Below are 26,188 nucleotides of genomic sequence, written 5' to 3' on the forward strand. Positions count from 1 at the left end.
ATTGAAAATTGTTGTGACTTAGTAAAGGTCAGGCAACTTGTGTATTTTTCTGAGATCCCCCCCACACCCAGCTTCATTGACTTTAAGCTCAGTTTCTTCTGACCCTATACTGTGGTTTGAACAAAATACTTGGTTCTCTTGAAACTGGTAGGAAAGACTTTGGATTTATGTTGTCACCAGGCTACAAGATCTTTCAATTAATAGTTGTCACTGAAATAATCATTGTAATGCAGCTCAATTAACAAATATACAAGAAAATCAATTAGACCTTGAATGTGGAACTGTATGGTGTCCTCTAATACTGTGCAATATGGAAGCCTGGGAGGGCAATTCTGAAGAAATTATACTGATCAGAGTGTGTGGCAATCAGCCGGTGCAAAGCTTTGCTGATTCACAAGTGAAGATGGATACAAAGAGGTATTACTCTCTCTGCATTCTGTGAAAAGGTTAAATTTTGACTTTAAAGTTTTTATGGCACCAGTCAAATGGGCAAATATATTCTCATTTCTCTCTTTACTTCTTGTGGTGTCAGTAAACCAGGTCTGCAATACACATTGCTTTGTTCTTGTTAACTAATAAAAAAAACGTTGAAGTATGTTGACGATTCTTCTCTATTGCTATCTTTTTTTTCTTGATGTCATTACACCTGGCCTGCAGTAACTGCTTTGTCCTTATCTTGTGCAGTTAGTACACATTTGGAAAGTTGCTGAAGATTCTTCTCTCCAGTTCCTTTTTTCTTGTTGTTTGAAACCCAGGACTGCAGTACAAACACCTTTATTCTTGTTCATCTACTAAAAAACGTTGAAAGATGCTGAAGATTTGTCTCTATAGCGATCTGTTTTTTTTTTATGTCAACAAACCAGGCCTGATTTGTTCTTGTATTGTGCAGCTAATAAAATTTGGAAAGGTGCCGAAAATTCTTTTCTTCAGCTACTTTTTCTTGGTTTTAGGAAAGCAGACATCATTCTTTTTGTTTTGTTCAACTAATAAAAAACTTTGTAGGATGCTGAAGATTCTTCTTTGTAGTGACTTTTTCTGGTGTCAGTAACGAAACAGATACCTGAATTTGGGATTTCACCAGTAACGGTCACTGAAAATGTATTCCTTGCAACTGCATAAAGACCATTTCAGTGAGATCCTTGACACTGCCTGGTGTCCACTAATCCAGAGTATAGCCTGAGACACAACTCTAATGGAGTCATTAAAATGTTCGTCAGTCAGATGTCTTAGGAACGTAGATTTTTCTACATTCATTTCAGAGAACAGTGATTCACAAAGGTAAGTAGAGCCAAACAGGAAAAAAGTTTCATTGCAGCTGTTCCTATACTTTCAGCACCGACGCAACTCCAGAAATTAATGTCAGATTGCCTTGCTTTCAACTCAATGTCAATTTGAAGTGTGACAATCTCCATTTCTCTGGTGGCAGAGTCATGGTTAAGAAGCACACTGATTTTCTCAGAAATGTCACTAACATCCACTTACGTGAAGATGTTTGAAGTAAAAATCACTCAAGGCTCCAGTTGTTCAAAATCATTAAATCTGTCATTGAACTCTTGGTTAAGCCTCATCAGGAGGCTACTGTATTTCTCTATGTCCAGGGCCTCCGCTTTGTTTTCTGAAAAGGATTTGGAGCACAGAGGGTAAGAGTACTGCATCTTTCCTTTCTGTACATGCTGTATGAAAAGGTTAAGTTTTGATTCGAATGTTTTTGCACAAAACTAATCATGTTGGTGATTGTCTTATTTTGTCCTTGCAATTCTTAGTTCAAGAAATTTAATGTTCGATGGCATCTGTCGCTGTAGATACGCATGTTCTGCAATAGCTCGCCATCTGGTGTTGGGCCGGAGTGTTACAAGTTGTTTTTCTTCGAAGAAGTCTTTCGAGTCACGGGACCGAGTAACTCCTCCTTTTGTCTCCATTGCGCATGGGCGTCGACTCCATCTTCGATTGTTTTTTTTCCGCCATCGGGTTCGGACGTGTTCCTGTCGCTCCGAGTTTCGGAACGGAAAATTAGCTAATTTCGGAAGATTTTCGTCGGTATTGTTGCGTTCGGGATCGGCGTACTTAGATTCCGCATCGAAGATCGAAGAGCTCCGGTGCCCTTCGGGGTAGTTTTTCGATCCTCCGTCGGGGCCTGGTCGGCCCGACCGCGTGCTGAAGAACGCCGATGGAACGGACCCCGTTCCGTTTCTGCCCCAAATGCCCCAATAAATACCCCTACACAGACCAACACTTGGTCTGCAACCTGTGCCTGTCACCTGAGCACAGCGAAGACACCTGCGAGGCCTGTCGTGCGTTCCGGTCCCGAAAAACACTCCGAGACCGTCGAGCCAGAAGACTTCAAATGGCGTCCGCATCGACAGCCCAACGGGAGTTCGAGGAACAGGAAGAGGAAGGTACCTTCTCGATCCAAGACTCAGACTCCGAAGGATTCGACGATACACAAACCGTGAGTAAGACGTCGAAAACCACTCAGAGGAACCATTTACAAGGCCCAGGGGACGCCACTGCCACCAGGCCATGGCTCGACCCATAAAATCGGTGACCGCCCGTCGGCACCGAAAAAGGCCCAAACAGTGCCGAGATCGTCCGACTCCGGTCGAGACACCGGCACGCAGCCTTCTCGGGACCGAGAAAGTGCTGGAGACAAGCCTCGACACCGAGATGCCGGTGCCGACACGGCTCGACGCCGAGACAGCGGCACCGAAACAGATCGTCGCCGAGAGGTTTCGGCCCCGAAAAAGAAAAGAGTCACCTCGGAGCCGAAAAAACACGCAGATAGAGTTTCGATGCCGAAACAAACTGCAAGCGACCCAGCTTCAGGCTCTTATACAGAAGAGCACTCGCTAACCTCCCAAATGCAGAAGCATAGGTTTGAGGAAGAGCTGCAAGCAACTGATGTGGACCTATACGACGCCCCAGTGTCAGATAACAGTCCGGAGGCATACCCTACAAAGCCATCTCCACCAGAAGACAGCACCGCGTATTCTCAAGTGGTGGCTAGAGCAGCACAATTTCACAACGTAAGCCTCCACTCAGAACAGGTCGAGGATGATTTCTTATTCAACACCCTCTCCTCCACCCACAGCTCCTACCAAAGCCTGCCTATGCTCCCTGGTATGCTCCGGCACGCAAAAGACATCTTTAAGGAGCCGGTCAAAAGTAGGGCAATCACACCAAGGGTGGAAAAAAAGTATAAGGCGCCTCCTACAGACCCGGCTTTCATCACTACACAGCTGCCACCAGACTCTGTCGTTGTAGGAGCAGCTAGGAAAAGGGCTAACTCTCACACATCTGGAGATGCACCACCCCCAGATAAAGAAAGCCGCAAGTTCGATGCAGCTGGTAAAAGAGTCGCAGCACAAGCTGCAAACCAGTGGCGCATCGCGAACTCACAGGCACTACTTGCGCGCTATGACAGAGCCCACTGGGACGAGATGCAACATCTCATTGAACATCTGCCCAAGGACTTACAAAATAGGGCAAAACAAGTGGTTGAGGAGGGACAGACCATTTCCAACAACCAGATCCGCTCCTCCATGGACGCTGCAGATACAGCTGCACGGACAATTAATACATCTGTAACTATCAGAAGGCATGCATGGCTCCGAACGTCTGGATTTAAACCAGAGATTCAACAAGCAGTTCTCAATATGCCTTTTAATGAAAAAGAACTGTTCGGTCCAGAAGTGGACACAGCGATTGAGAAACTCAAAAAAGATACGGACACTGCCAAAGCCATGGGCGCACTCTACTCCCCGCAGAGCAGAGGGAATTACAGCACATTCCGTAAAACACCCTTTCGAGGGGGGTTTCGAGGTCAAAGCACACAAGCCAGCACCTCACAAGCCACACCGTCCAGTTACCAGGGACAGTATAGAGGAGGTTTTCGGGGACAATATAGAGGAGGGCAATTCCCTAGAAATAGAGGAAGATTTCAAAGCCCCAAAGCCCCTACTACTAAACAGTGACTCACAGGTCACTCACCCCCTCCACACAACACCAGTGGGGGGAAGAATAGGTCATTATTACAAAGCATGGGAGGAAATCACTACAGACACTTGGGTTCTAGCAATTATCCAACATGGTTATTGCATAGAATTTCTACAATTCCCTCCAAACATACCACCAAAAGCACAAAATTTAACAACACACCATTCCAATCTCCTGGAGATAGAAGTGCAGGCACTATTGCAAAAGAATGCAATCGAATTAGTGCCAAACACACAAATAAACACAGGAGTTTACTCACTGTACTTTGATACCAAAGAAGGACAAAACACTGAGACCAATCCTAGACCTCAGAGTAGTGAACACTTTCATCAAATCAGACCACTTCCACATGGTCACACTACAAGAAGTATTGCCATTGCTAAAACTGCACGACTACATGGCAACTTTAGACCTCAAGGATGCTTATTTCCATATACCAATACACCCATCGCACAGGAAATACCTAAGGTTTGTATTCAAAGGAATACATTACCAATTCAAGGTACTGCCTTTCGGATTAACAACCGCACCAAGAGTCTTTACCAAATGTCTAGCGGTAGTCGCAGCACACATAAGAAGGCAGCAAATACATGTGTTCCCATATCTAGACGACTGGCTAATCAAGGCCCATTCGTTAATAGAGTGCTCAAATCACACAAATCATATCATACAAACCCTCTTCAAACTAGGGTTCACCGTCAATTTCACAAAATCCAAAATTCTGCCACGCAAGGTACAACAATACCTGGGAGCCATAATAGACACATCAAAAGGAGTAGCCACTCCGAGTCCACAAAGAATTCAAAATTTCAACACCATCATACAACGCATGTATCCAACACAAAAGATACAGGCAAGGATGGTATTACAACTCCTAGGCATGATGTCATCATGCATAGCCATTGTCCCAAACGCAAGACTGCACATGAGGCCCTTACAACAATGCCTAGCATCACAGTGGTCTCAAGCACAGGGTCACCTTCTAGATCTGGTGTTAATAGACCGCCAAACTTACCTCTCGCTTCTGTGGTGGAACAACATAAATTTAAACAAGGGGCGGCCTTTCCAAGACCCAGTGCCACAATACGTAATAACAACAGATGCTTCCATGACAGGGTGGGGAGCACACCTCGATCAACACAGCATACAAGGACAATGGAACGTACATCAAACAAAACTGCATATCAATCACCTAGAACTTCTAGCAGTTTTTCAAGCACTAAAAGCTTTCCAACCAATAATAGTTCACAAATACATTCTCGTCAAAACAGACAACATGACAACAATGTATTATCTAAACAAGCAGGGGAGGACGCACTCCACGCAGTTAAGCCTGCTAGCACAAAAAATTTGGCATTGGGCAATTCACAACCAAATTCGCCTAATTGCACAGTTTATACCAGGGATACAAAATCAACTCGCAGACAATCTCTCTCGAGATCACCAACAGGTCCACGAATGGGAAATTCACCCCCAAATTCTGAACACTTATTTCAAACTCTGGGGAACACCTCAGATAGACTTGTTTGCGCAAGGGAGAACGCAAAATGCCAAAACTTCGCATCCAGATACCCACACAAACAATCCCAAGGCAATGCCCTATGGATGAACTGGTCAGGGATATTTGCTTACGCTTTTCCTCCTCTCCCTCTCCTTCCTTACCTGGTAAACAAACTCAGTCAAAGCAAACTCAAACTCATATTGATAGCACCAACTTGGGCAAGGCAACCCTGGTACACAACGCTGCTAGACCTATCAGTGGTACCCTGCATCAAATTGCCCAACAGGCCAGATCTGTTGACACAGCACAACCAAAAGATCAGACACCCAGATCCAGCATCGCTGAATCTAGCAATCTGGCTCCTGAGATCCTAGAATTCGGGCACTTACAACTTACCCAAAAATGTATGGAAGTCATAAAACAAGCAAGAAGGCCATCCACCAGGCACTGCTATGCAAGTAAATGGAAGAGGTTTGTTTGCTACTGCCATATTAATCAAATACAACCATTACACACAACTCCAGAACATGTAGTGGGTTACTTGCTTCACTTACAAAAATCTAACCTAGCTTTCTCTTCCATTAAGATTCACCTTGCAGCAATATCTGCATACCTGCAGACTACCTATTCAACTTCCCTATATAAAATACCAGTCATTAAAGCATTCATGGAGGGCCTTAGGAGAATTATACCACCAAGAACACTACCTGTTCCTTCATGGAACCTAAATGTTGTCCTAACTAGACTTATGGGTCCACCTTTTGAACCCATGCACTCCTGCGACATACAGTTCCTAACCTGGAAGGTGGCATTTCTCATCGCCATTACTTCCCTGAGAAGAGTAAGCGAGATTCAGGCGTTTACTATACAAGAACCTTTTATACAACTACACAAAAATAAAGTCGTCCTAAGGACCAATCCTAAATTTTTGCCAAAGGTTATTTCACCGTTCCATCTAAATCAAACAGTGGAACTTCCAGTGTTCTTTCCACAGCCAGATACCGTAGCTGAAAGGGCACTACATACATTAGATGTCAAAAGAGCATTGATGTATTACATTGACAGAACAAAAAACATCAGAAAGACTAAACAACTCTTTATTGCATTTCAAAAACCTCATGCAGGAAACCCAATTTCAAAACAAGGTATAGCCAGATGGATAGTTAAATGCATCCAAATCTGCTACCTTAAAGCTAAACGACAGCTGCCCATTACACCAAGGGCACACTCAACCAGAAAGAAAGGTGCTACCATGGCCTTTCTAGGAAACATCCCAATGCAAGAAATATGTAAGGCAGCCACATGGTCTACGCCTCACACATTCACCAAGCACTACTGTGTAGACGTGTTATCCGCACAACAAGCCACAGTAGGTCAAGCCGTATTAAGGACATTATTTCAGACTACTTCCACTCCTACAGGCTGATCCACCGCTTTTGGGGAAATAACTGCTTACTAGTCTATGCAGAACATGCGTATCTACAGCGACAGATGCCATCGAACTGAAATTGTCACTTACCCAGTGTACATCTGTTCGTGGCATCAGTCGCAGTAGATTCGCATGTGCCCACCCGCCTCCCCGGGAGCCTGTAGCAGTTTGGAAGTTACCTTCAATTATTTATATATGTATCATCTCAACCTTAAATAGGTGCATACTTAGTCACTCCATTGCATGGGCACTATTACTACAATTCAACTCCTACCTCACCCTCTGCGGGGAAAAACAATCGAAGATGGAGTCGACGCCCATGCGCAATGGAGACAAAAGGAGGAGTCACTCGGTCCCGTGACTCGAAAGACTTCTTCGAAGAAAAACAACTTGTAACACTCCGGCCCAACACCAGATGGCGAGCTATTGCAGAACATGCGAATCTACTGCGACTGATGCCACGAACAGATGTACACTGGGTAAGTGACATTTTCATTTTCTGTCGCCTGTCAAAAATGCTAAGTCAATGTTTAATAAGGATATGGTATCTTCATTTCTAGACTACATGAAAGCTTTGACATCTGGCGATAGCAACAGGAATCTACACAGGATTTTTCCCTTGCTTAGCCATCTGATTTCAGTATGCAGTTAAAGGTCACCATAATTGGCTGATATTTCTTCAAGGAATAATATGAAGCCTCGGTGCTGCTTGGCCTTAACACAAACTGAGATAATGTTAACAAAAGGAGTCATTACATGATCAAATCTCATTACGTTGGTACTTAGTGCCTGTTGATGTAAAATGCAATGGTAGTTCAATAATGGAGGGAAATCTGGATTTCCTTTACAATTGGCAATTAAACCAGAATGACGCCCTATCATTGTGGATGCACTATCAAGTGTTATGCCACTAGTGCTTTCAGTGGGACATTTTGTTTAACAAAATAATACTTCACTTCATTATGGATATCAGTTCCTCTGTTTATGGTTTTCAGAGTCAATAAACCCAAAAATTCCTCTATCAATAAAATCTTCAAACACCCTTCTAACGAACATTGTCAACTGGGCAATATCGCTCGCATCAACGGATTCATAACACTGAATAGAAAAATATTTGCATGTCTTTAAATCCCCCTCTAACTGCTCCGTTGGCCGTTAATGCAGATGCCCTTTTTGCCATAGTGTTCCACCCTATCTCCATATGTGAAGTGCCAGACATAATATTAAGGGCTCTTGCTTCCTTCAAAATGGCTCCATCCGATATGTTGCTCTGTGCTTGATCAAGTGATTAACTTTGAAAGATGGTTCAGTTGTTGCAGTGGTTTTCTTTGTTTGCTTTGTGAAAAAAGATTGCTGCATCTGCAATGCAGATTTCAATCTGTTCACTTTTTGTGAGGCCAGTCTCCTTCCTTTGGGGAATTTCCTCTCAAAATGCATTTGTGCATTGTTGAAAAATGGCTCTCAACATTGCCCTTTTTTCCCCAATGCAACTTGTGCTCTACAGATGAGACATACAAAGTTGTCTTTAATTTGTGTAAATAAAAATGTGTTCTCCTACTCTTGGTGTAAGTAGTATGTCTTACTTTTTGGCCTTTTGGTGGGACCCGGCTCTTCATCCGTGATTATGGTTAAGGTTTTCAAGCAAGATTAGAGTTATTGATGAAGTCAGTATACTCCAATTCATGACAGGTACGAGTACTATGTGGACACTTTTAATGATGTTTCAGGCCATTTGTGATTAGCAGCCATGCTGGTAAACTAAATAGCATCGGTGGAAAGTGAGGGATCTAACTCACATTAGCTTTGTTTAATTATGAACACTGAATGACTGCTTTTCACAAATGAACCTAGATTTGATTCAATACTCGAACCACAGGAGCTGCCCTGCAAACCCAGAATTTGGGGCAATCAAATGTTATTAACCACAAACGTTCCAGGAGATTTACCAATTTTTGTTTTTATAACTATAAAATAATGAATATAGTAAAAAGAGGTGCCAACACAATATAATTAATAAACAAATATAATTATTCAAAAAATATTTTTGAATCACAAAAAGAATGGCTCCACAAACCACATTGACATACAAATACGCATAATAAACAGTGTTTAGACAGAAAAGCGATGGATCCAAAGTCCAAACTAAGACCACACTAGATGAACACACAGTACAACAATGGTTATATCCAGTCGGCTAGAAAAAGTGTCGACTGCTTTGCAACCCCTTGCTGTTGACAGGGTTATCATTAGGCCATATTGATAATAGAGCACATATAATAGTATTCGTTCCTGTGTGTAAGTCATCAAAAATTGAACCTTGTTATCACAAAAGTGAACCCAAAGAAACATTAAGGACTCAACAGAACTAGACAGTCAATCAGCATGAGGCCATTTTGAAGAACTTTGGAAACTGCTACGAGGCAGTTGAGTAAGTCAAGCTCACCCTCAACTCCAGCCTAATTTATTCTTGCTTATGTTTTGGATTATTTATTTGATTTCTGGTCCAAAATGGCCTCATTCTGATTGACTGAGTTGTCCACTTCATTCCATCCACCTTAGGAGTGGGACTGGCCAGAAGTGGGCACTCCTCCAAATTTAACTAATTTTCCTGCCTGTGCTGCTGCCAAAAGTGGGGTCATGACACGGGGGTTGGTCATCTTCACCATCTGGAGAGACCTGGATTGCATAACAAAGGCGGCAAGGCCTTTGAATCTCTCTACATTGGAATGTCCATACTGCCTGGGAGAGGAGAGAACACCTCTGCCTAGTGCATACTTTTGTCTCTGGGCCTTGAGATCACTGTCTCACACCGTGGGGGTCCAGAAACGCATCTGCGGTGGGTAAACTGTTCAGGACCAGTCTGTAAGCATACTAGTAGCTGGTAGGTTTTCCAGGGCACCTCTAAGGTGCCCTCTGTGTGCATTTAATAATAAAGCTATCACTGGAATCAGTGTGGGTTTATTATTCTAAGATGTTTGATAGCAAACATCCCAGGTTCCAAAGAAGCCATCATGTAGCTGCGGAACTTAGTGACCAGTGTTCAGCACATGCATTTAAAATTACTTCCCTGTATCCTTACTATGTCTACGAATTGGCATACATAGTAGGGGCATATATGCTCTCACATGTAATATAATGCACCCTGCCGTAGCGCTGTAAGGCCTGCTAGAGAGGTGACTTACATATATTGCATCCAGTGTTCGGTGCATAGTGTAGCAAGCTGGCTCTGTATATACTATACCGAAATGAGATATAGTCCAGTGGATCCCCAGAGGCTAAAGTAGATAATACTAATGTTCTCTTTTGTGGTAGTCTGGTTGAGCAGTTAGGCTTATCGGATTGTAGTGCGAAGCATTTGTTGTACACATACAGTCAAGAAATAAGGCACACACTCAATGATTAACTTCAGGCCAGTGTTTTTATATAGCAAAAATATATTTTGTTACTTTATTTCTAGAACCAAAAGATATTTGTTGCAGGTATGTACAGTTGTAAGTTGGTATCAAGCATATGTATCAAATGTACTTTGTTTAGGTTTTTCAGATAAAACAGTTTGGAAGTTAGGATCCCAATCCTCAGGAGTTAGGATGTCCACAGGTCAAAGTTCAAGTTGACCCCAAAAGTATACAACCAGCTGGGGCACTCTTAAGAAAACAGATTGCAGGTAAGTATCTGCGACTTCAGTGCACAGACCTGGGGGTTTATCACTGGGGGCCCACAGGTCAGCACCACACACACACACACACACATCCTCAGTGGTACAGGGGTGGCCGGGTGCAGGGTGCAAACACAGCATTGGGTGCGCAATCCTTTTCATTGGGGGAACCCCGGGGGTTGCGATGCTGCTGCAGGCTGGGTCCAGGGGGGGTCGGCTCTGGAAAACCAAAGGATGGACAAGTAGGAGAGGCGCCCGCTGGATGTTGGTGGACCGTCGGTTGAGTTTCCCAAGGCCAGCCCTGCCAAAAGGGGCACTTTCCTACAGATGGCACAAAGGGTGTGTTCCATGTTGTTTTTTCAATTTTGGGGGCACCTTGTCACGCAGCCTGCAGTGGCAGTCTGCATAAGGTTGGTGCTGTGTCCCTCAGAGTAGCACAAGTTGTGCTGCAGTTCTGAGGCCCTCTTTCAGTACCCATGCCCTAGGTACCAGTGGTACCATTTCACCAATGACCAGGTTTCTTGTTTTAGGGAAGGAACACTGTCACCGGGGACCTGGTTAGCAGGAACCCAGTGCACTTCAGTCGAAGTTGGATTTAAAAAAGTGGGAGGTACTGCAACCAGAAACCAGCTCCCTACAATGTTTCTACTAGATAATGAGTTACCAAAGGTAAATAACTTTTTTCACAACAAGGTAGTTCTCATTCATACGGACAACATGACTGCGATGTATTATATTAAAAAACAAGGGAACACACTCCACTCAAGTATCACTAATAGAGGAGAAGTTATGGCATTGGGCCAACATCAGAATCCACGTCCTAGCAGAACACCTACCTAGGGTGGACAGCATCTTTGCAGATATGCTCAGCAGAGTGCACTAAGTTCACGAATGGGAGAACGATACAGCACCCCTCTACTCATAATTCCAACAGTGGGGAACCCTGGAGATAGACCTCTTTGCAATCCAGCAGAGCGCAAAATGCCAAGGTTTCACCTCTAGATTTCCTCACTCCCAATCCCAAGACAATGCCTTATGAATCGACTGATCAGGGAAAATTGCTTAACCTCCCCTCCCCACCCCCCGACACACTCACACACTCACACACTCACACAAACACACACACACACTCCACATATGGTACAAAACCTAACACAAACATCTCTCACATTAATCCTGATAGCCCCAACATGGGCATGTCAGCCATGGTTTATGTAGGAAGGTGGCTCTGTATGTACTATTTCAAAGTAAGAAATAGCATGCACAGAGTCCAAGGGTTCCCCTTAGAGGTAAAATAGTGGCAAAAAAGAGATAATTCTAATGCTCTATTTTGTGGTAGTGTGGTCGAGCAGTAGGCTTATCAGAGGGTAGTGTTAAGCATTTGTTGTACATACACACAGGCAATAAATGAGGAACACACACTCAGACAATTCCGGGTCTATAGGTTTTTGTATAGAAAAATATATTTTCTTAGTTTATTTTAAAAACCACAGGTTCAAGATTTACAAACAATACTTTAAATGAAAGGTATTTCACTCAGGTATCTTCGGAACTTTGAATCAATACAATAGCATGTACAGTTTTGGCAAAAATTGCAATAAGCTATTTTAAAATTGTACACCGTGAAAAATTCATTCAGCAGTTCCTGGGGGAGGTAAGTATTTGTTAGTTTTGCAGGTAAGTAAAGCACTTACAGGGTTCAAAGTTTGGTCCAAGGTAGCCCACCGTTGGGGGTTCAGGGCAACCCCAAAGTTACCACACTAGCAGCTCAGGGCCGGTGAGGTGCAGAGGTCAAAGTGGTGCCCAAAACGAATAGGCTTCAATGGGGAAGGGGGTTCCCCGGTTCCAGTCTGCCAGCAGGTAAGTACCCGCGACTTCGGAGGGCAGACAAGGGGGGTTTTGTAGGGCACCAGGGGGGGACACGAGTCAGCACAAAAAGTACACCCTCAGCGGCACAGGGGCGGCCGGGTGCAGAGTGCAAACAGGCGTCTGGTTTGCAATAGGTTTCAATGGGAGACCCAGGGGTCTCTTCAGCAATGTGTGGGGGGGGGGGGCTCCTCGGGGTAGCCACCACCTGGGCAAGGGAGAGGGCCACCTGGGGGTCGCTCCTGCACTGGAGGTCGGATCCTTCAGGTCCTGGGGGCTGCGGGTGCAGTGTTTTTCCCAGGTGTCATGTTCTTTGAAGCAGGCAGACGCGGTCAGGGGGAGCCTCTGGATTCCCTCTGCAGGCGTCGCTGGTGGGGCTCAAGTGGGGTCAACTCTGGCTACTCACAGGGTCGCAGTCACCGGGGAGTCCTTCCTGTAGTGTTGGTTCTCCGCAGGTCGAGCCAGGGGCGTCGGGTGCAGAGTGGAAAGTCTCACGCTTCCGGCGGGAATCGTGCAGTCCTTTAAAAGTTGTTTTTGTTGCAAGTTTCAGTCTTTGTGGAACAGGGCTGCTGTCCTCAGGAGTTCTTGGTCCTTTTAGTTGCAGGTTAGTCCTCTGAGGCTTCAGAGGTCGCTGGACCCTGGGGGACGCGTCGCTGTTGCAGTTTTTCTCGAAGTGGGGAGACAGGCCGGTAGGGCTGGGGCCAAAGCAGTTGGTGTCTCCATCTTCTCTGCAGGGCTTCAAGTCAGCAGTCCTTCGTCTTCAGGTTGCAGGAATCTAGTTTCCTAGGTTCTGGGGAGCCCCTAAATACTGAATTTAGGGGTGTGTTTAGGTCTGGGAGGGCAGTAGCCAATGGCTACTGTCCTTGAGGGTGGCTACACCCTCTTTGTGCCTCCTCCCTGAGGGGAGGGGGCACATCCCTATTCCTATTGGGGGAATCATCCCTATTCCTATTGGGGGAATCCTCCAAAATCAAGATGGAGGATTTCTAAAGGCAGGGGTCACCTCAGCTCAGGACACCTCAGGGGCTGTCCTGACTGGTGGGTGACGACTCCTTGTTTTTCTCATTATCTCCCCTGGACTTGCCGCCAAAAGTGGGGGCTGTGTCCAGGGGGCGGGCATCTCCACTAGCTGGAGTGCCATGGGGCATTGTAACACGAAGCCTGAGCCTTTGAGGCTCACTGCTAGGTGTTACAGTTCCTGCAGGGGGGAGGTGTGAAGCACCTCCACCCAGAGCAGGCTTTTGTTTCTGTCCTCAGAAAGCACAAAAGCCCTCACCACATGGGGTCAGAAACTAGTCTCTCAGCAGCAGGCTGGCACAGACCAGTCAGTCCTGCACTGAACAATTGGGTAAAATACAGGGGGCTCTCTGAGATGCCTTCTGTGTGCATTTTTTAATAAATCCAACACTGGCATCAGTGTGGGTTTATTATTCTGAGAAGTTTGATACAAAACTTCCCAGTATTCAGTGTAGCCATTATGGAGCTGTGGAGTTCGTTTTTGACAAACTCCCAGACCATATACTTAATATGGCCACAACTGTACTTACAATGTCTAAGAATAGACTTAGACACTGTAGGGGCATATTGCTCATGCAGCTGTGCCCTCACCTGTGGTATAGTGCACCCTGCCTTAGGGCTGTAAGGCCTGCTAGAGGGATGACTTACCTAGGCCACAGGCAGTATTTTGTGTGCATGGCATCCTGAGGGGGATGCCATGTCGACTTTGCCTTTTTCTCCCCACCAACACACACAATCTGCAATGGCTGTGTACATGTGTTAGGTGAGGGGTCCCTTAGGGTGGCACAACATATGCTGCAGCCCTTAGAGACCTTCCCTGTTTACAGGGCCCTTGGTACAACTGGTACCTTTTACAAGGGACTTATCTGTGTGCCGGGGGTGTGCCAATTGTGGAAACAATGGTACATTATAGGTGAAAGAACACTGGTGCTGGGGCCTGGTTAGCAGGGTCCCAGCACACTTCTCAGTCAAATCAGTATCAGGCAACAATTGGGGGGTAATTGCAACAGGGAGCCATTTCCTTATAGTTTACAACACTCCTACACCTATCACTAGTACCACACGAGAAACTACCTCTATGGTCACATCTTCTAACTCAGGAACAAGAGAAAGTACTACATCCAAATCCCAAACAGCTCAGTCTGGCAGTTTGACTCCTGAGGTCCTATAATTTGTTTACCTGAATCTCCCACAGGAATATATGGAAATACTAAAGCAGGCACGCAGACCAACTAAACAAACCTGTTACACAGCCAAATGTAAAAGATCAATAGATTAAGGTTTAACTAAACAAATTCAACCTGCCTTCTACAGCACAAGACCTCATTGGTTATTTTTATCATTTACAACAGGCAGGTCTTACATATACCTCTATTAGATTGCACTTAGCAGCTCTAGCTGCTTATATGGAAAACAGGCAACATCTGTCACTTTTTAAAATTCCAGTAATTAAAGCATTTATGGAAGGAGTCGAGTCATTTCACCCACTCTGTCACCAGCTCCAGTCCCTCCAGAGTCATGAGACCACCTGAACAACTACACTCAGGTGAACTACAGTTTCTTACATCGAAGGTAGCCTTTTTAGTCGCTGTCACTTCTCTCAGGCGAATAAGTGAACTCCAAGTACTCACTTTAGAACCACCCTTCGTCCAAATCTACCAAAATAAAATAATACTTCATTGTAAGAAAGTGCCCTCTTGCTTGCCGTGGTTATCCAAAGTTCCTCCCTAAAGTAGTATTTTCTTTACATGTCAATCATAGTCGTTACCAATATGCTTTCCAAAACTTGACTCCGTAGCATAGAGAGCTCTACTCAAACTAGATGTCAAAAGAGCATTACTATAGTACATTGAAAGAATTAAACCCATTACGAGAACACTACAACTTTTTGTTGCATTTTCAAACCCTCACAAAGGATCCCAAAGCTGCGATAGCAGTGTGGATAGCAAGATGCCTTCAAACGTGATACCGCAAGGCTAAAAGAGCACTAGCCACAGCTACAATTACTCATTGCACCAGTAAGAAAGCAGCCTCAATGGCCTTCCTAAGAAATATCCCAGTAGCTATCATTTGTAAAGCAGCTTCATGGAATAACCCATATGCATTCACAAAACACTGTGTGTTTGTGTTCGCTAATCAACAGGCTAGGGTGGGTTTGGCTGTGTTACGAACACTTTTTCAAACATCTAAGTTAGTCACTAACTAGCCACTGTTTTGGGAAGCGCTGCTTTACATTCAATGCAAAGCATAGGTATCTACGGCCAACACATGATACGAAAGGAATATGTTACTTACTCCGAAAGCTTCTATTTGTGTGTAGTGCCGTAGATTAATATGCACCCACCCTCCTCCACAGAAGCTACTAGCTGATGTACTTAAGTCTTTGGTAAAACACTTTACCTTAGGGTATCTTTACTTGCGTGTTCGTTCTGTTCTATTTTACTATACTGCTCCTACTTTGCCGTATGCACTAGAGGAGAAGTCACATTACCTTGTGACTCAAAATACTACTTCAAAGAAAAACAAGTTGCAAATGTCTGAGTCCACTACTAGGTGTCGCAAGTAAGCTACACATGCATCTATGACACTACACGCTACGAAAAGTTGCTTACAGGGTAAGTATCATATTCTTTTATATTTGTCCCACTATGAGAAAGTTCTTGGCTCTAGTCTGCAAGCATGCAGCTGGCAGGACCAGCTAGCTCAGATAGATGCTGCTATTTTTTCTGTTTTTTTTTAAAGGTATTCTGAAATACTCCTTTATATCAATGTAATTATTAAAATAAGGCAGTTATACCCTTAGTTAGACCCTAATTAGTAGCCCTAATAATTAGGATTTCATGTGCTCTGAAGTAAAATCTGATTACTAACTGAGCCTCCTTGCCTCTGTGGCTACTATGAGAGGGCAGGGGCTCAATATGAGAATGCACCACTACTAATTAGGCCCTAATTATTGTGTAGTTGTGCAACCTCACTATTATTCGCATACCAACTCCCGTAGGACCCTTATATTTTGTTTATCAAATCTTTAGCTCAACCCTGGGTAGCTGTGTCTTTGAGCAGGAAGGCTTACACAAAGAAACACAGTTAAAGCCTTTAAATAGCAGCAAAACAATTGAATAAAAAATCAGCACAACACTCAAGAAATCCAACACTAATTTATAAAAGTAGGGTGTTTTTTTAATACAAAGTTTATACAAATGTAGATATCAAAATGAAAAAGATCTACTGGAGAGTTTAAAAGATTCAGAATTTACAAGAATTAATAAATCAAGACAACTCACTCAACCACAAGCAAGCACTGGCAAATTCAGCGAATTTGACACTTAGAAACGTTTTCAGTTAAAAGTCTTGAAGACTTTGGGCTACCAGCTTGCCCCAGCAGACTTTTTCAGCTGCTGTGTCCCTGTGCTGTGCTTTGCTGGGCTCAGGAGATAACATCTCCTTAAGCAGGATGCACCAGGGACAGTCTCTTTCTTCGCTACCCATTAGATGCAGCATGTGCAGCCTGGATGGTGCAGCCTTTTGCTTGTCCCTCAATGGAGCAGGACAGTTCTTCAGTCATCTTTCCAGTTCAGTTGAGATCTGAGGTCAGGATGAAAGGGGTTCCCTCTTCATGCTTAGAAAGTGCCCCTGGGGCAAGATGGGGTTGTAGTCAATGGGCTACATGGTTCTTTCCCACCTAGGGACCACTTCATTAGAGTGTGGTTCCTGGATATCCCAGTATGTACAATTCTGCCCACTCCCAGGAAGGCAAGACACTGCTCTCCTTGAGTGGATCTCACTAGTCCACCCCTGTGGTGTGACTCCCTCAGGGCTGCATGCCCCCGGGAAACTGGTTTGACAACTAGTATTCCCTCTCTGCTTCCTGCGCCAGCCTGTCTGCCAAAACAATGGTGTAATCCTCCTCCACCCTAATATTACATGTTTACCCTTCAAAGGCTGCTGCCCATTTGAAGCCTGCTTTTGGGGGCCAACACCTATGTGGCTTCCTGCAGGAGGAAGGTAACACATACCTGATCAGCAGTCTCATTGTTTCCCTTCCTAGGAGGTGTTGGCATGCCTCACCAGGAGGGCAGCAATCGCTCGTGTGATGCAGGCCCCATGTGTGCCCGAGAAGGCACACAAGTTGGAGCTTTGTAAAGTTGTAAGTTGCATTAGTTTGAGATTCAAGTCGAGGTTAATGTATCTAATTGTTTGATCCCTTGGAGTGCCCACTTCGGTTACACCAATAGGGAGTTAGCACGGCTGAGGGGTCAGCATGTAATCCTTCATTCGCCAGTTGAGTGACCAAGGCACTTTCTCTATCCTTACTATCAGAACATCTAAACTGCATGTCCTGTCGGTGTCATATGTTGCACCCTGCCTTAGGACTCAGTAGGCCTGCCAGAGGGGTGACTTACAGAGATGCACAGGGAAGGTTGAGGTGTTCCCACTGCTGTCAATGGCAAAATTGGCCCAGCAGTGCACGTCTGCTCTGCTAATCCGCAAGGGGCGACTGAGAGACTTGGATTACTTAAGGGACCTCTGGGATGGCACAACCAGTGCTGCAATCTCTGAGGTACCCCTCTAACTTACATGCCCTGGCTGTCGTATACCAAGGACTAACAGGTAAGTTAGCTATTTCTAATTTGATACAGCCAATTCAACATACACTTTAGGGTCAGGACACTGGCACTGATTTGTGATTAGGCCTCAGTGCACTCTGTTGAAAAACCAGCACCTCTAGGCCAAATACTTGGGGGTGACCACACAAAAAGGGGCATTTCCTTACACTTCAGGGGTTCTTTTTTGTTGTAGTGTTTAAAATACATTAAAAAAATAGTCCTGTTTTAATAAATTAGTGTCGGATTTCTTGAATGACACGTGTGTTTCTTCATTTGTTTTGGTGCTCTTTAAATGCTTTATCCATGTTCCTTGTGTGTAAGTGTGTAAGCCTTGCTGCTCAGAGACAAGCTGAAGGTCTGGCAAACAAAACCTAATGGGCCGCTAGGGGTTCGTAAGTGTATAATACGGTGGTGCTGCACAACCACACCATAGAATATACGGAATTTCTCACTGCACTAATATGTGGCTCTGCTCATCAGTTCTGAAGTGGAATGACCTCAGCGCTGAGCTACACAATGCTACCTACCTGCATGAAAAAATACTGCTCTTAAGTTTCTGTATCCAGTCTGACACCTGGGAAAATACTCACCAGGTTAGTAATCTGCGGTTAGAGTATCCTCCAGGAAGATCATTACCTAATGTAAGTGACCTGTTCACTTAGTCATGTCAAGCTCAATGTAGGTTTAGTCTGGTTTTTTTGGGCAGTGTCCAGAGTGGCTAGCTTCTGTCATGTAGTTTTTCGTTGACCATTTTAGTCACCACAGCTTTAATCTTGTTGCTTTCCTACAGCAGTACCAACTGTTTAATATAACAGATTTATTTTGTAGGAAAGTATCCTCTTTCTTGGCATGGTTACCTCCATTTTCTGCCTGATGTCAGGGTGCTTGACTGGGTCTGCTGGGATGCTGCTAAACAGTACCCCGGTAGTTATGCTCTCTACTTTAAAAATTGCTTGTTGGTTACTGTTGACACAGTATTTCACCCACAATTGGCATACTGGTGCCCCCTTAAAAGTCCCTAGTATATGGTAACTAGGAACCCAGGGCATTTGGGTTCCAGGGGATTCCTGTGGGCTGCAGCATATATTTTGCTACCCATAGGAATCCCATGCAAAGGCTTCTGCAGGACTGCCATTGCAGCCTGTATGAAAAGATGCAAGCACCCTTTCACTGGTATTTACACTGCATCAGGTCACTTATAAGTCACCCCTATTGCAGGCCGTCCAGTCCTGAGGGCAGGGTGCAAAGTACCTGTGTGTGAGGGCACCCCTGCACTAGCAGAGGTGCCCTCGCGACCTCCAGGACTATTTTCCCGGACTTCGTCCGTACAGGGACGCCTTTTTACGTGTGTACTGGACATAGTACCTATATACAGCTACATGGTTGTAACTCCGAACATTGGAATGTTTGGTATCAAACATGTTGAAATCATACCCCAAGGTTTTTGAAAGCATTGTTTCTATGATTCCATGTAAACTGGGGGCTCCTTAGAGGACCCTCAGTATTTCCATTTCAGCCTTCTGAGGTTTTCCAGGCAGCCCCAGCTGCTGCCACCTCAGACAGGTTTCTGCCCTCCTGTTGCTTGAGAAGCTCAAGCCCAGGAACGCAGGACAAAGGATTTCCTTTGGGAGAGGGGTGTTACACCCTCTCCCTTTGTTAATAGGTTCTACAGGCTGGGGAGGGGTAGCCTCCACAAGCCACTGGAAATGCTTTGAAGGGCACATTTGGTGCCGTCCTTACATAAACCAGTCTACACCGGTTCAGGGACCCCCAATGCCAGGTCTGTGCGAAACTGGACAAAGGAAATGGGAGGTACAACTCCCCTGTCCATCACTACCCCAGGGGTGGTGCTTAGAGCTCCTCCAGATGGTCACTGGGTTTTGCCTTCTTGGATTCAAGGTTGGCAGGGAACTCTGGGAGCATCTGAGTGGCCAGTGCAGCAGTTGACGTCCGTGCCCTCCCCTGATAGGTGCTTACCTGGTTAGGTGACCAATCCCCCTTTCAGGGCTATTTAGGGTCTCTACTTTGGGTGGTTCCTCGGATTCGGATTGCAAGACTCCAGCAGAAATCCTCTGCATCCTCCATTTCGATTTCTCATGGAAGAAACTGCATCTGGACCCTCCAGGAAGTCTACAAGCTGCAACAAAGAAGCAAGATGCCTTCTGCAACATTAAATCTCCAGCTCCTGCCAGCAACTTCTTCCCAGTTGTGCATCCTCTGAAGAAAGCCAGTCTTCAGCCTGCATCAGAAGAGTAAAGGACTCCCTTGGGGTGAAGGAGTCACTCCCCTGCTTCTGAAGGCACCAACAGCAATGACGACCGGCTTCGTGGATCCCCTCTCCTGCTGACCTGCGTGGATCCTGCATCACGGGTGGCTGCCTGAAGTGGTCCCGACGGTCCTCTCTTCCAACTGTCTAACTTTGGTGGAGGTAAGAGATTGCCTCCCCACGCAAGACAGTACCCTGTGCACAGCGTGTTTTGCAGCTGACAAGGTTTGTTGGCATCCTTTCTCCAAGTTCTTAGTGCATCTTCAAGATCCGCCCTCCAGCACTCTGTTCTGGGACGCACAGCTCCCTGAGTGGTTCTCCAGCAGCGTGGGAGCCTTTGTTGTAGTGCTGCTTGGGCCTCTTTTGCATCTTCCTTGTCCCCGTGCTGTGGGACTCCTGTGCGTGCTGTCTGGTCTTCTGTGGGCTCTCTTGAGTTGCTGAGAGCCCCCTTTGACTCCCCTTCCTGGATAGAGTCCACCTGATCATTCCTGGTCCTGGGCGGCGCCATTTCCTGCTAACCGTGAGCTTAGCGTGTGCCAAGGCTTGTTGGCAGACTCCAGCGACACAAACCAGACTACAGTCCTTCATCTGGCGTGGGACATAACTTGCACCCTTCAGGAACCCGACTTCGTCTTCTTGGGTGCAGTGCTGACTTTTCTTCTTCACCAGTGGTTCTCCTTTTGCACCTTCATCCGGGTTAGCAGGGGCTTCTGCTCTTCCTGGACTCTTCTGTGCTTCTTGGACTTGGTCCCCTTCTTCCACAGGTCCTGTGGTCCAGGAATCTACTATTGGTGTCTTGCAGTCTCTTCTGGTTCTTGCAGAATTCTTTTTTTCGTTTGTGTGTGTTCTGGGAAAGTTACTGTGATTTACTCCCGCTTTCCTGGTCACTCAGGTTGGTTCTAGTACTTACCTTTGGGGTTTTCTAGTACTCCCACCTCCCCTCTAAACACTACACTTGCCTAGGTGAGGGGCGGACTTTTACATTCAACTTAATTAGTATGGTTAGTGCTCCCACTAGGGCTATTTCTAACTATTGTGATTTTCACTACGTGAACTGTTTTATAACTGTTTTTATGCCCATTTCTGCACACCAATGTATATAATTGGTGTACTACTTGCCTCCTAAGGGAGTACAGCCTCTATGGTATTTTTGGTATTTGTGTCACCAAAATAAAGTTATTAAATTTTTGTAACACTGAGTATTTCTTCGTGAGTTTACTGTGTGACAAAAGTGGTATTGCATGAGCTTTGCATTTCTCCTAGATAAGCCTTGGCTGCTCATCCACAGCTACCTCTAGAGAGCCTGGCTTCTAGACCCTGCCTACACTTAACTAATAAGGTACCCACTACAAACCAGCCTCCTACATATTTCTAATGAGAGCAAGAATTGTATGCATTTTTAGAGCAAATGAAAATTCCCACGAAGTTAAATGTGTGATCAGCCTTTAATGCATTATGAGATGTTTTAATATTTTATTGCACGTCTTCTCCAGACTGTGATTTGCTTTATGCTTTTTGGCTTTGTGTTTTCACTCTGTATTTAATAATTTTCTCTGAAACAGTTTCAGAAAGTAAAGAATTACCAGAAGCAGTCAGGACAGTGTTAAACCAAGAAATGAACAGACTCTTCGGAGACACACATCCAAAAAAGTTCAATGAAGCTTTTCTTGCAAAAAACATTAACTCGATACCACACAGGTTATCAGGTAAGGTTCATTTGTTTTTTATTATAAACTGACACTTGCCTCTTTGTCTTGCATGACACAATATCATTGGCATTCAACCCCCCCTGTTGGTACAGATGGCACATTTTAGCTGGGAAATCCCCATCATGATTTGTATTATTCAGAAGCAATGAACAGTTTCACTGCTGGTGTTCCATGAACACTTATTTCATTGACGAATATAGGATAGAAACAGCCTTCTGGTGCTTTGAAACAACCTCAAGCATTTATACAGGGTCTAGTTCTAGGTGCTAAAATTCTGGTCATGATTAACCTATGGCAGTGTTTCCTTTGGAGCTTGGTTCAGTTGAACATGGTGATCCCGGGGAGAGCTAAAGTCTCTAGTTCTCAGTAGAATTGAAGTCTGCCTAGAGGGTTTAAAATGAGAACGGGAAATACAGGTCTCTAGACCCAGCTATAGTCCTGGCCCAATGCTGGGTACTACTCGGATAACAGAGTTTGGTGCTCTAGTTGTACCTCCTGGTAATGGCATAGTAATCTATGTTTGGGTTCTCTGGCATACAATAAGTGGGGACAATGTACAATGTTTTAATTATCTAGTATACAGCTAATAGTCCGGATTCAACTGCAAGTGCAGGTTTTTGATAGCATCATATGGTTTACTGGCCAAAACTCGCTAGCTTGGTGCATTGGTGCCTTTATTGAGGCTTACATCTCGGAAGCTACCTCTTGCAGTATTTTATTTCTGGTGGAAGAGCCACAACCACAGAACCAACAAGGGCATGCCTTTTGGTGGCTTCTGTTGGTGAGATCTCAAGTGAAAGGGGCTTCAAAAAATGGTTCTAGTGGCACCTCCTTTCCAAGTACGGTAAGGTGGTACTGTTTTCCAAGCTTTGCTGAGAACTTGCTTCCCAACAGTTGTGGCCTGCCTTTGATAATAAAAAAAGTTCCATCGTTTATCTTGCCACAGCGGTGCACTGTTTTTTTTCTTCTAACAGCATTAAATATTTAAAGGAACAGGCAGACTGCTCTATTTTTGGTTTGTAAATCCAACTGTGGACGCCCTGCTCTTACAATAAAGCTCATTAGTTACCATCTCACCTTTCGGAGGGTCGTAAGTCATGAATCAAGTGGTTTTGTGTGTACAAGGCCAACAGGTTTTATGATTATATATATTTTTTTTAATAAAACATATCCCTTGTTTGTGTAACACAGCACCTAGTCTTAAGCACTAAATTCAGAGTAAAAAACCAAGAGTTTGTTTTTATGAAATTGAATACAAGTTTTAAGCATTCATAAGACTTCAAACATGTATTGTGCAGCAGGCTGAATGAGCCTTTTGCTTGAGCTTGTAGTATTATTGGTGGAGATTTGAATGCAACTCAACGTGATCGGGAATCTTAAGCAAACAGACATAAGGATAAAATATACTTTCATTGTTATGCACTTTTATAATATGATCTGTTTTTGCTTGACGGAGGCTCAACGTTCTTGGAAGTTACTCATTCCTCAGGCAGCTCCTAGGTTCCAAAACTGTTTGTCTTCTTGCTATGATCAAGCTTCAGCTAAATCTGCTTCATTTATAAGACATGCTTTGCCAGGCAAGCAGACTGGGAGATGAAGTCTGTCTGGATCTTAAATAGAATGTTCATACCCCTGCCATCTAGTGTTGGGCCTGGATATGTGCAAGTTATTTTTCTTCAAAGAAGTCTTTCGAGTCACGAGGTAGAGTGACTACTCCTCTTGGAGATAATGTGCATGGGCAGTGACGCCATTGCTAAATTGTTTTCTTTCTGCCGTTGGGTTCAGACGTGTGTTCCGGTTCAAGACCATGGCTGTGCTCTTAGAGTTCACACAGTACCTTCCCTCCTTTGGTATTGTACTTCAATGGTGTTCCCATACTTTCCCTTCTGGTCAGCATTCAAATATTTCGATCAAGCCGGTATCTACTGCAGCACCTCCTGGGCCTCGCCTATCTGGGGTCTACTCCCATCTACATCACTTTTCTCCACAGTATCTGAGCGCTGATGGAACAGACACCCTTTTGAAATTGTCCTTGCTGCCACACAAAATGTCCCAAGACCGATTTACATCAGGTCTGTACTTTGTGCCTGTCGATGGAACACAGAGAGGCTGTAACACCTGCTGCTCCTTCCACTCCAAGAAACTCTTTGTGACCAATTACGCACGTTGGATTGAGATATCGCGAAGGAGTATAGAAGAAACACCTTTTTGGTCCCAGTGACATTGAGGGAGAGCAACATCCACAGCCATCAGTTGCAGACTAAGAGACCTTCTCTATTGAATGCAGCTACGGCTCTGACCTGGAGATTGAGGACCTCCCACCTATCTCACTCAGTCCGTGAGTGTGCATTCCCTCCCCTTGACACCATCCCGAGCAGCCTTCTGCTAAAAAAGCATCCAGCGCCTCTGGAACACTAGGGAGAGGCTTTTGGACTGCCACTGTCTTCCGGCCATGTTTGGCACCAAGCAAGTGCTTTGAACACCCTGCCCAGCTTGGCCTCTGAAGAAGCCTTCCAAACTGAGGGCTCCAGTGGCAACCACCCCGTCATTAACCCAACCTTCAGGAACTACTCCATCCATCTTAGCAACTTTCAAAATAAACACTTTAGGATCCGAAGACTTTGGTGTGACCTCAAAGTCTGACATCGGCACAGCAGCCTAGTCCATCCTCCATAAGCTCCGGGAACAGCTCGATTCAAGACAAAAGCAACTCATCATTTGCCCTCACATGGGACACATTCTTGCCCATCTTTTAACCTCTGCTGTATCACCCTACAAAACGGCACTTAGCATTCCAGGAAGCTTTGATCTTGATTCCTGCAAAAATACACAAGGCGGCAGATAAGGCTACAAGCCTCTTACCTCTTGCCCCACCATCACCACCCATTCCCCTACATTTGACTTTGCCCTCCCCACCTCATTTTCTATGGGGGCCTGTAGGAAGTTGGCTCTGTATGCACTATTTCAAAGTAAGGAATAGTATGCACAGAGTCCAAGGGTTTCCCTTAGAGGTAAGATAGTGGCAAAAAGAGATAATACTAATGCTCTATTTTGTGGTAGTGTGGTCGAGCAGTAGGCTTATCAAAGGAGTAGTGTTAAGCATTTGTTGTACATACACAGGCAATAAATGAGGAACACACACTCGGAGACAATTCCAGGCCAATAGGTTTTTGTATAGAAAAATATATGTTCGATGGCATCTGTCGCTGTAGATACGCATGTTCTGCAATAGCTCGCCATCTGGTGTTGGGCCGGAGTGTTACAAGTTGTTTTTCTTCGAAGAAGTCTTTCGAGTCACGGGACCGAGTGACTCCTCCTTTTGTCTCCATTGCGCATGGGCGTCGACTCCATCTTCGATTGTTTTTTTTCCGCCATCGGGTTCGGACGTGTTCCTGTCGCTCCGAGTTTCGGAACGGAAAAAATAGTTAATTTCGGAAGATTTTCGTCGGTATTGTTGCGTTCGGGATCGGCGTACTTAGATTCCACACCGCATCGAAGATCGAAGAGCTCCGGTGCCCTTCGGGGTAGTTTTTCGATCCTCCGTCGGGGCCTGGTCGGCCCGACCGCGTGCTGAAGAACGCCGATGGAACGGACCCCGTTCCGTTTCTGCCCCAAATGCCACAATAAATACCCCTACACAGACCAACACTTGGTCTGCAACCTGTGCCTGTCACCTGAGCACAGCGAAGACACCTGCGAGGCCTGTCGTGCGTTCCGGTCCCGAAAAACACTCCGAGACCGTCGAGCCAGAAGACTTCAAATGGCGTCCGCACCGACAGCCCAACGGGAGTTCGAGGAACAGGAAGAAGAAGGTACCTTCTCGATCCAAGACTCAGACTCCGAAGGATTCGACGATACACAAACCGTGAGTAAGACGTCGAAAACCACACAAAGAAACATTTACAAGGCCCAGGGGACGCCACTGCCACCAGGCCATGGCTCGACCCATAAATTCGGTGACCGACCGTCGGCACCGAAAAAGGCCCAAACAGTGCCGAGATCGTCCGACTCCGGTCGAGACACCGGCACGCAGCCTTCTCGGGACCGAGAAAGTGCTGGAGACAAGCCTCGACACCGAGATGCCGGTGTGGACACGGCTCGACGCCGAGACAGCGGCACCGAAACAGATCGACGCCGAGAGGTTT

At 45.2% G+C, this 26,188-nt stretch overlaps 1 protein-coding gene across 1 annotated transcript in view; it reads left to right on the forward strand.

The window, feature by feature from the left end:
- Positions 1 to 26,188, forward strand: part of NAA15 (N-alpha-acetyltransferase 15, NatA auxiliary subunit) — a 761,793-nt gene that overhangs the window by 646,948 nt on the left and 88,657 nt on the right. Inside the window, exon 18 of the mRNA XM_069242270.1 lies at positions 21,897 to 22,040. Coding sequence (XP_069098371.1) covers positions 21,897 to 22,040 — 144 coding nt within the window. The remainder of the gene's footprint in view (positions 1 to 21,896; positions 22,041 to 26,188) is intronic.

The sequence above is a fragment of the Pleurodeles waltl genome, chromosome 1_2, assembly GCF_031143425.1.
Source record: "Pleurodeles waltl isolate 20211129_DDA chromosome 1_2, aPleWal1.hap1.20221129, whole genome shotgun sequence".
Classification (NCBI taxonomy): Eukaryota; Metazoa; Chordata; class Amphibia; order Caudata; family Salamandridae; genus Pleurodeles; species Pleurodeles waltl.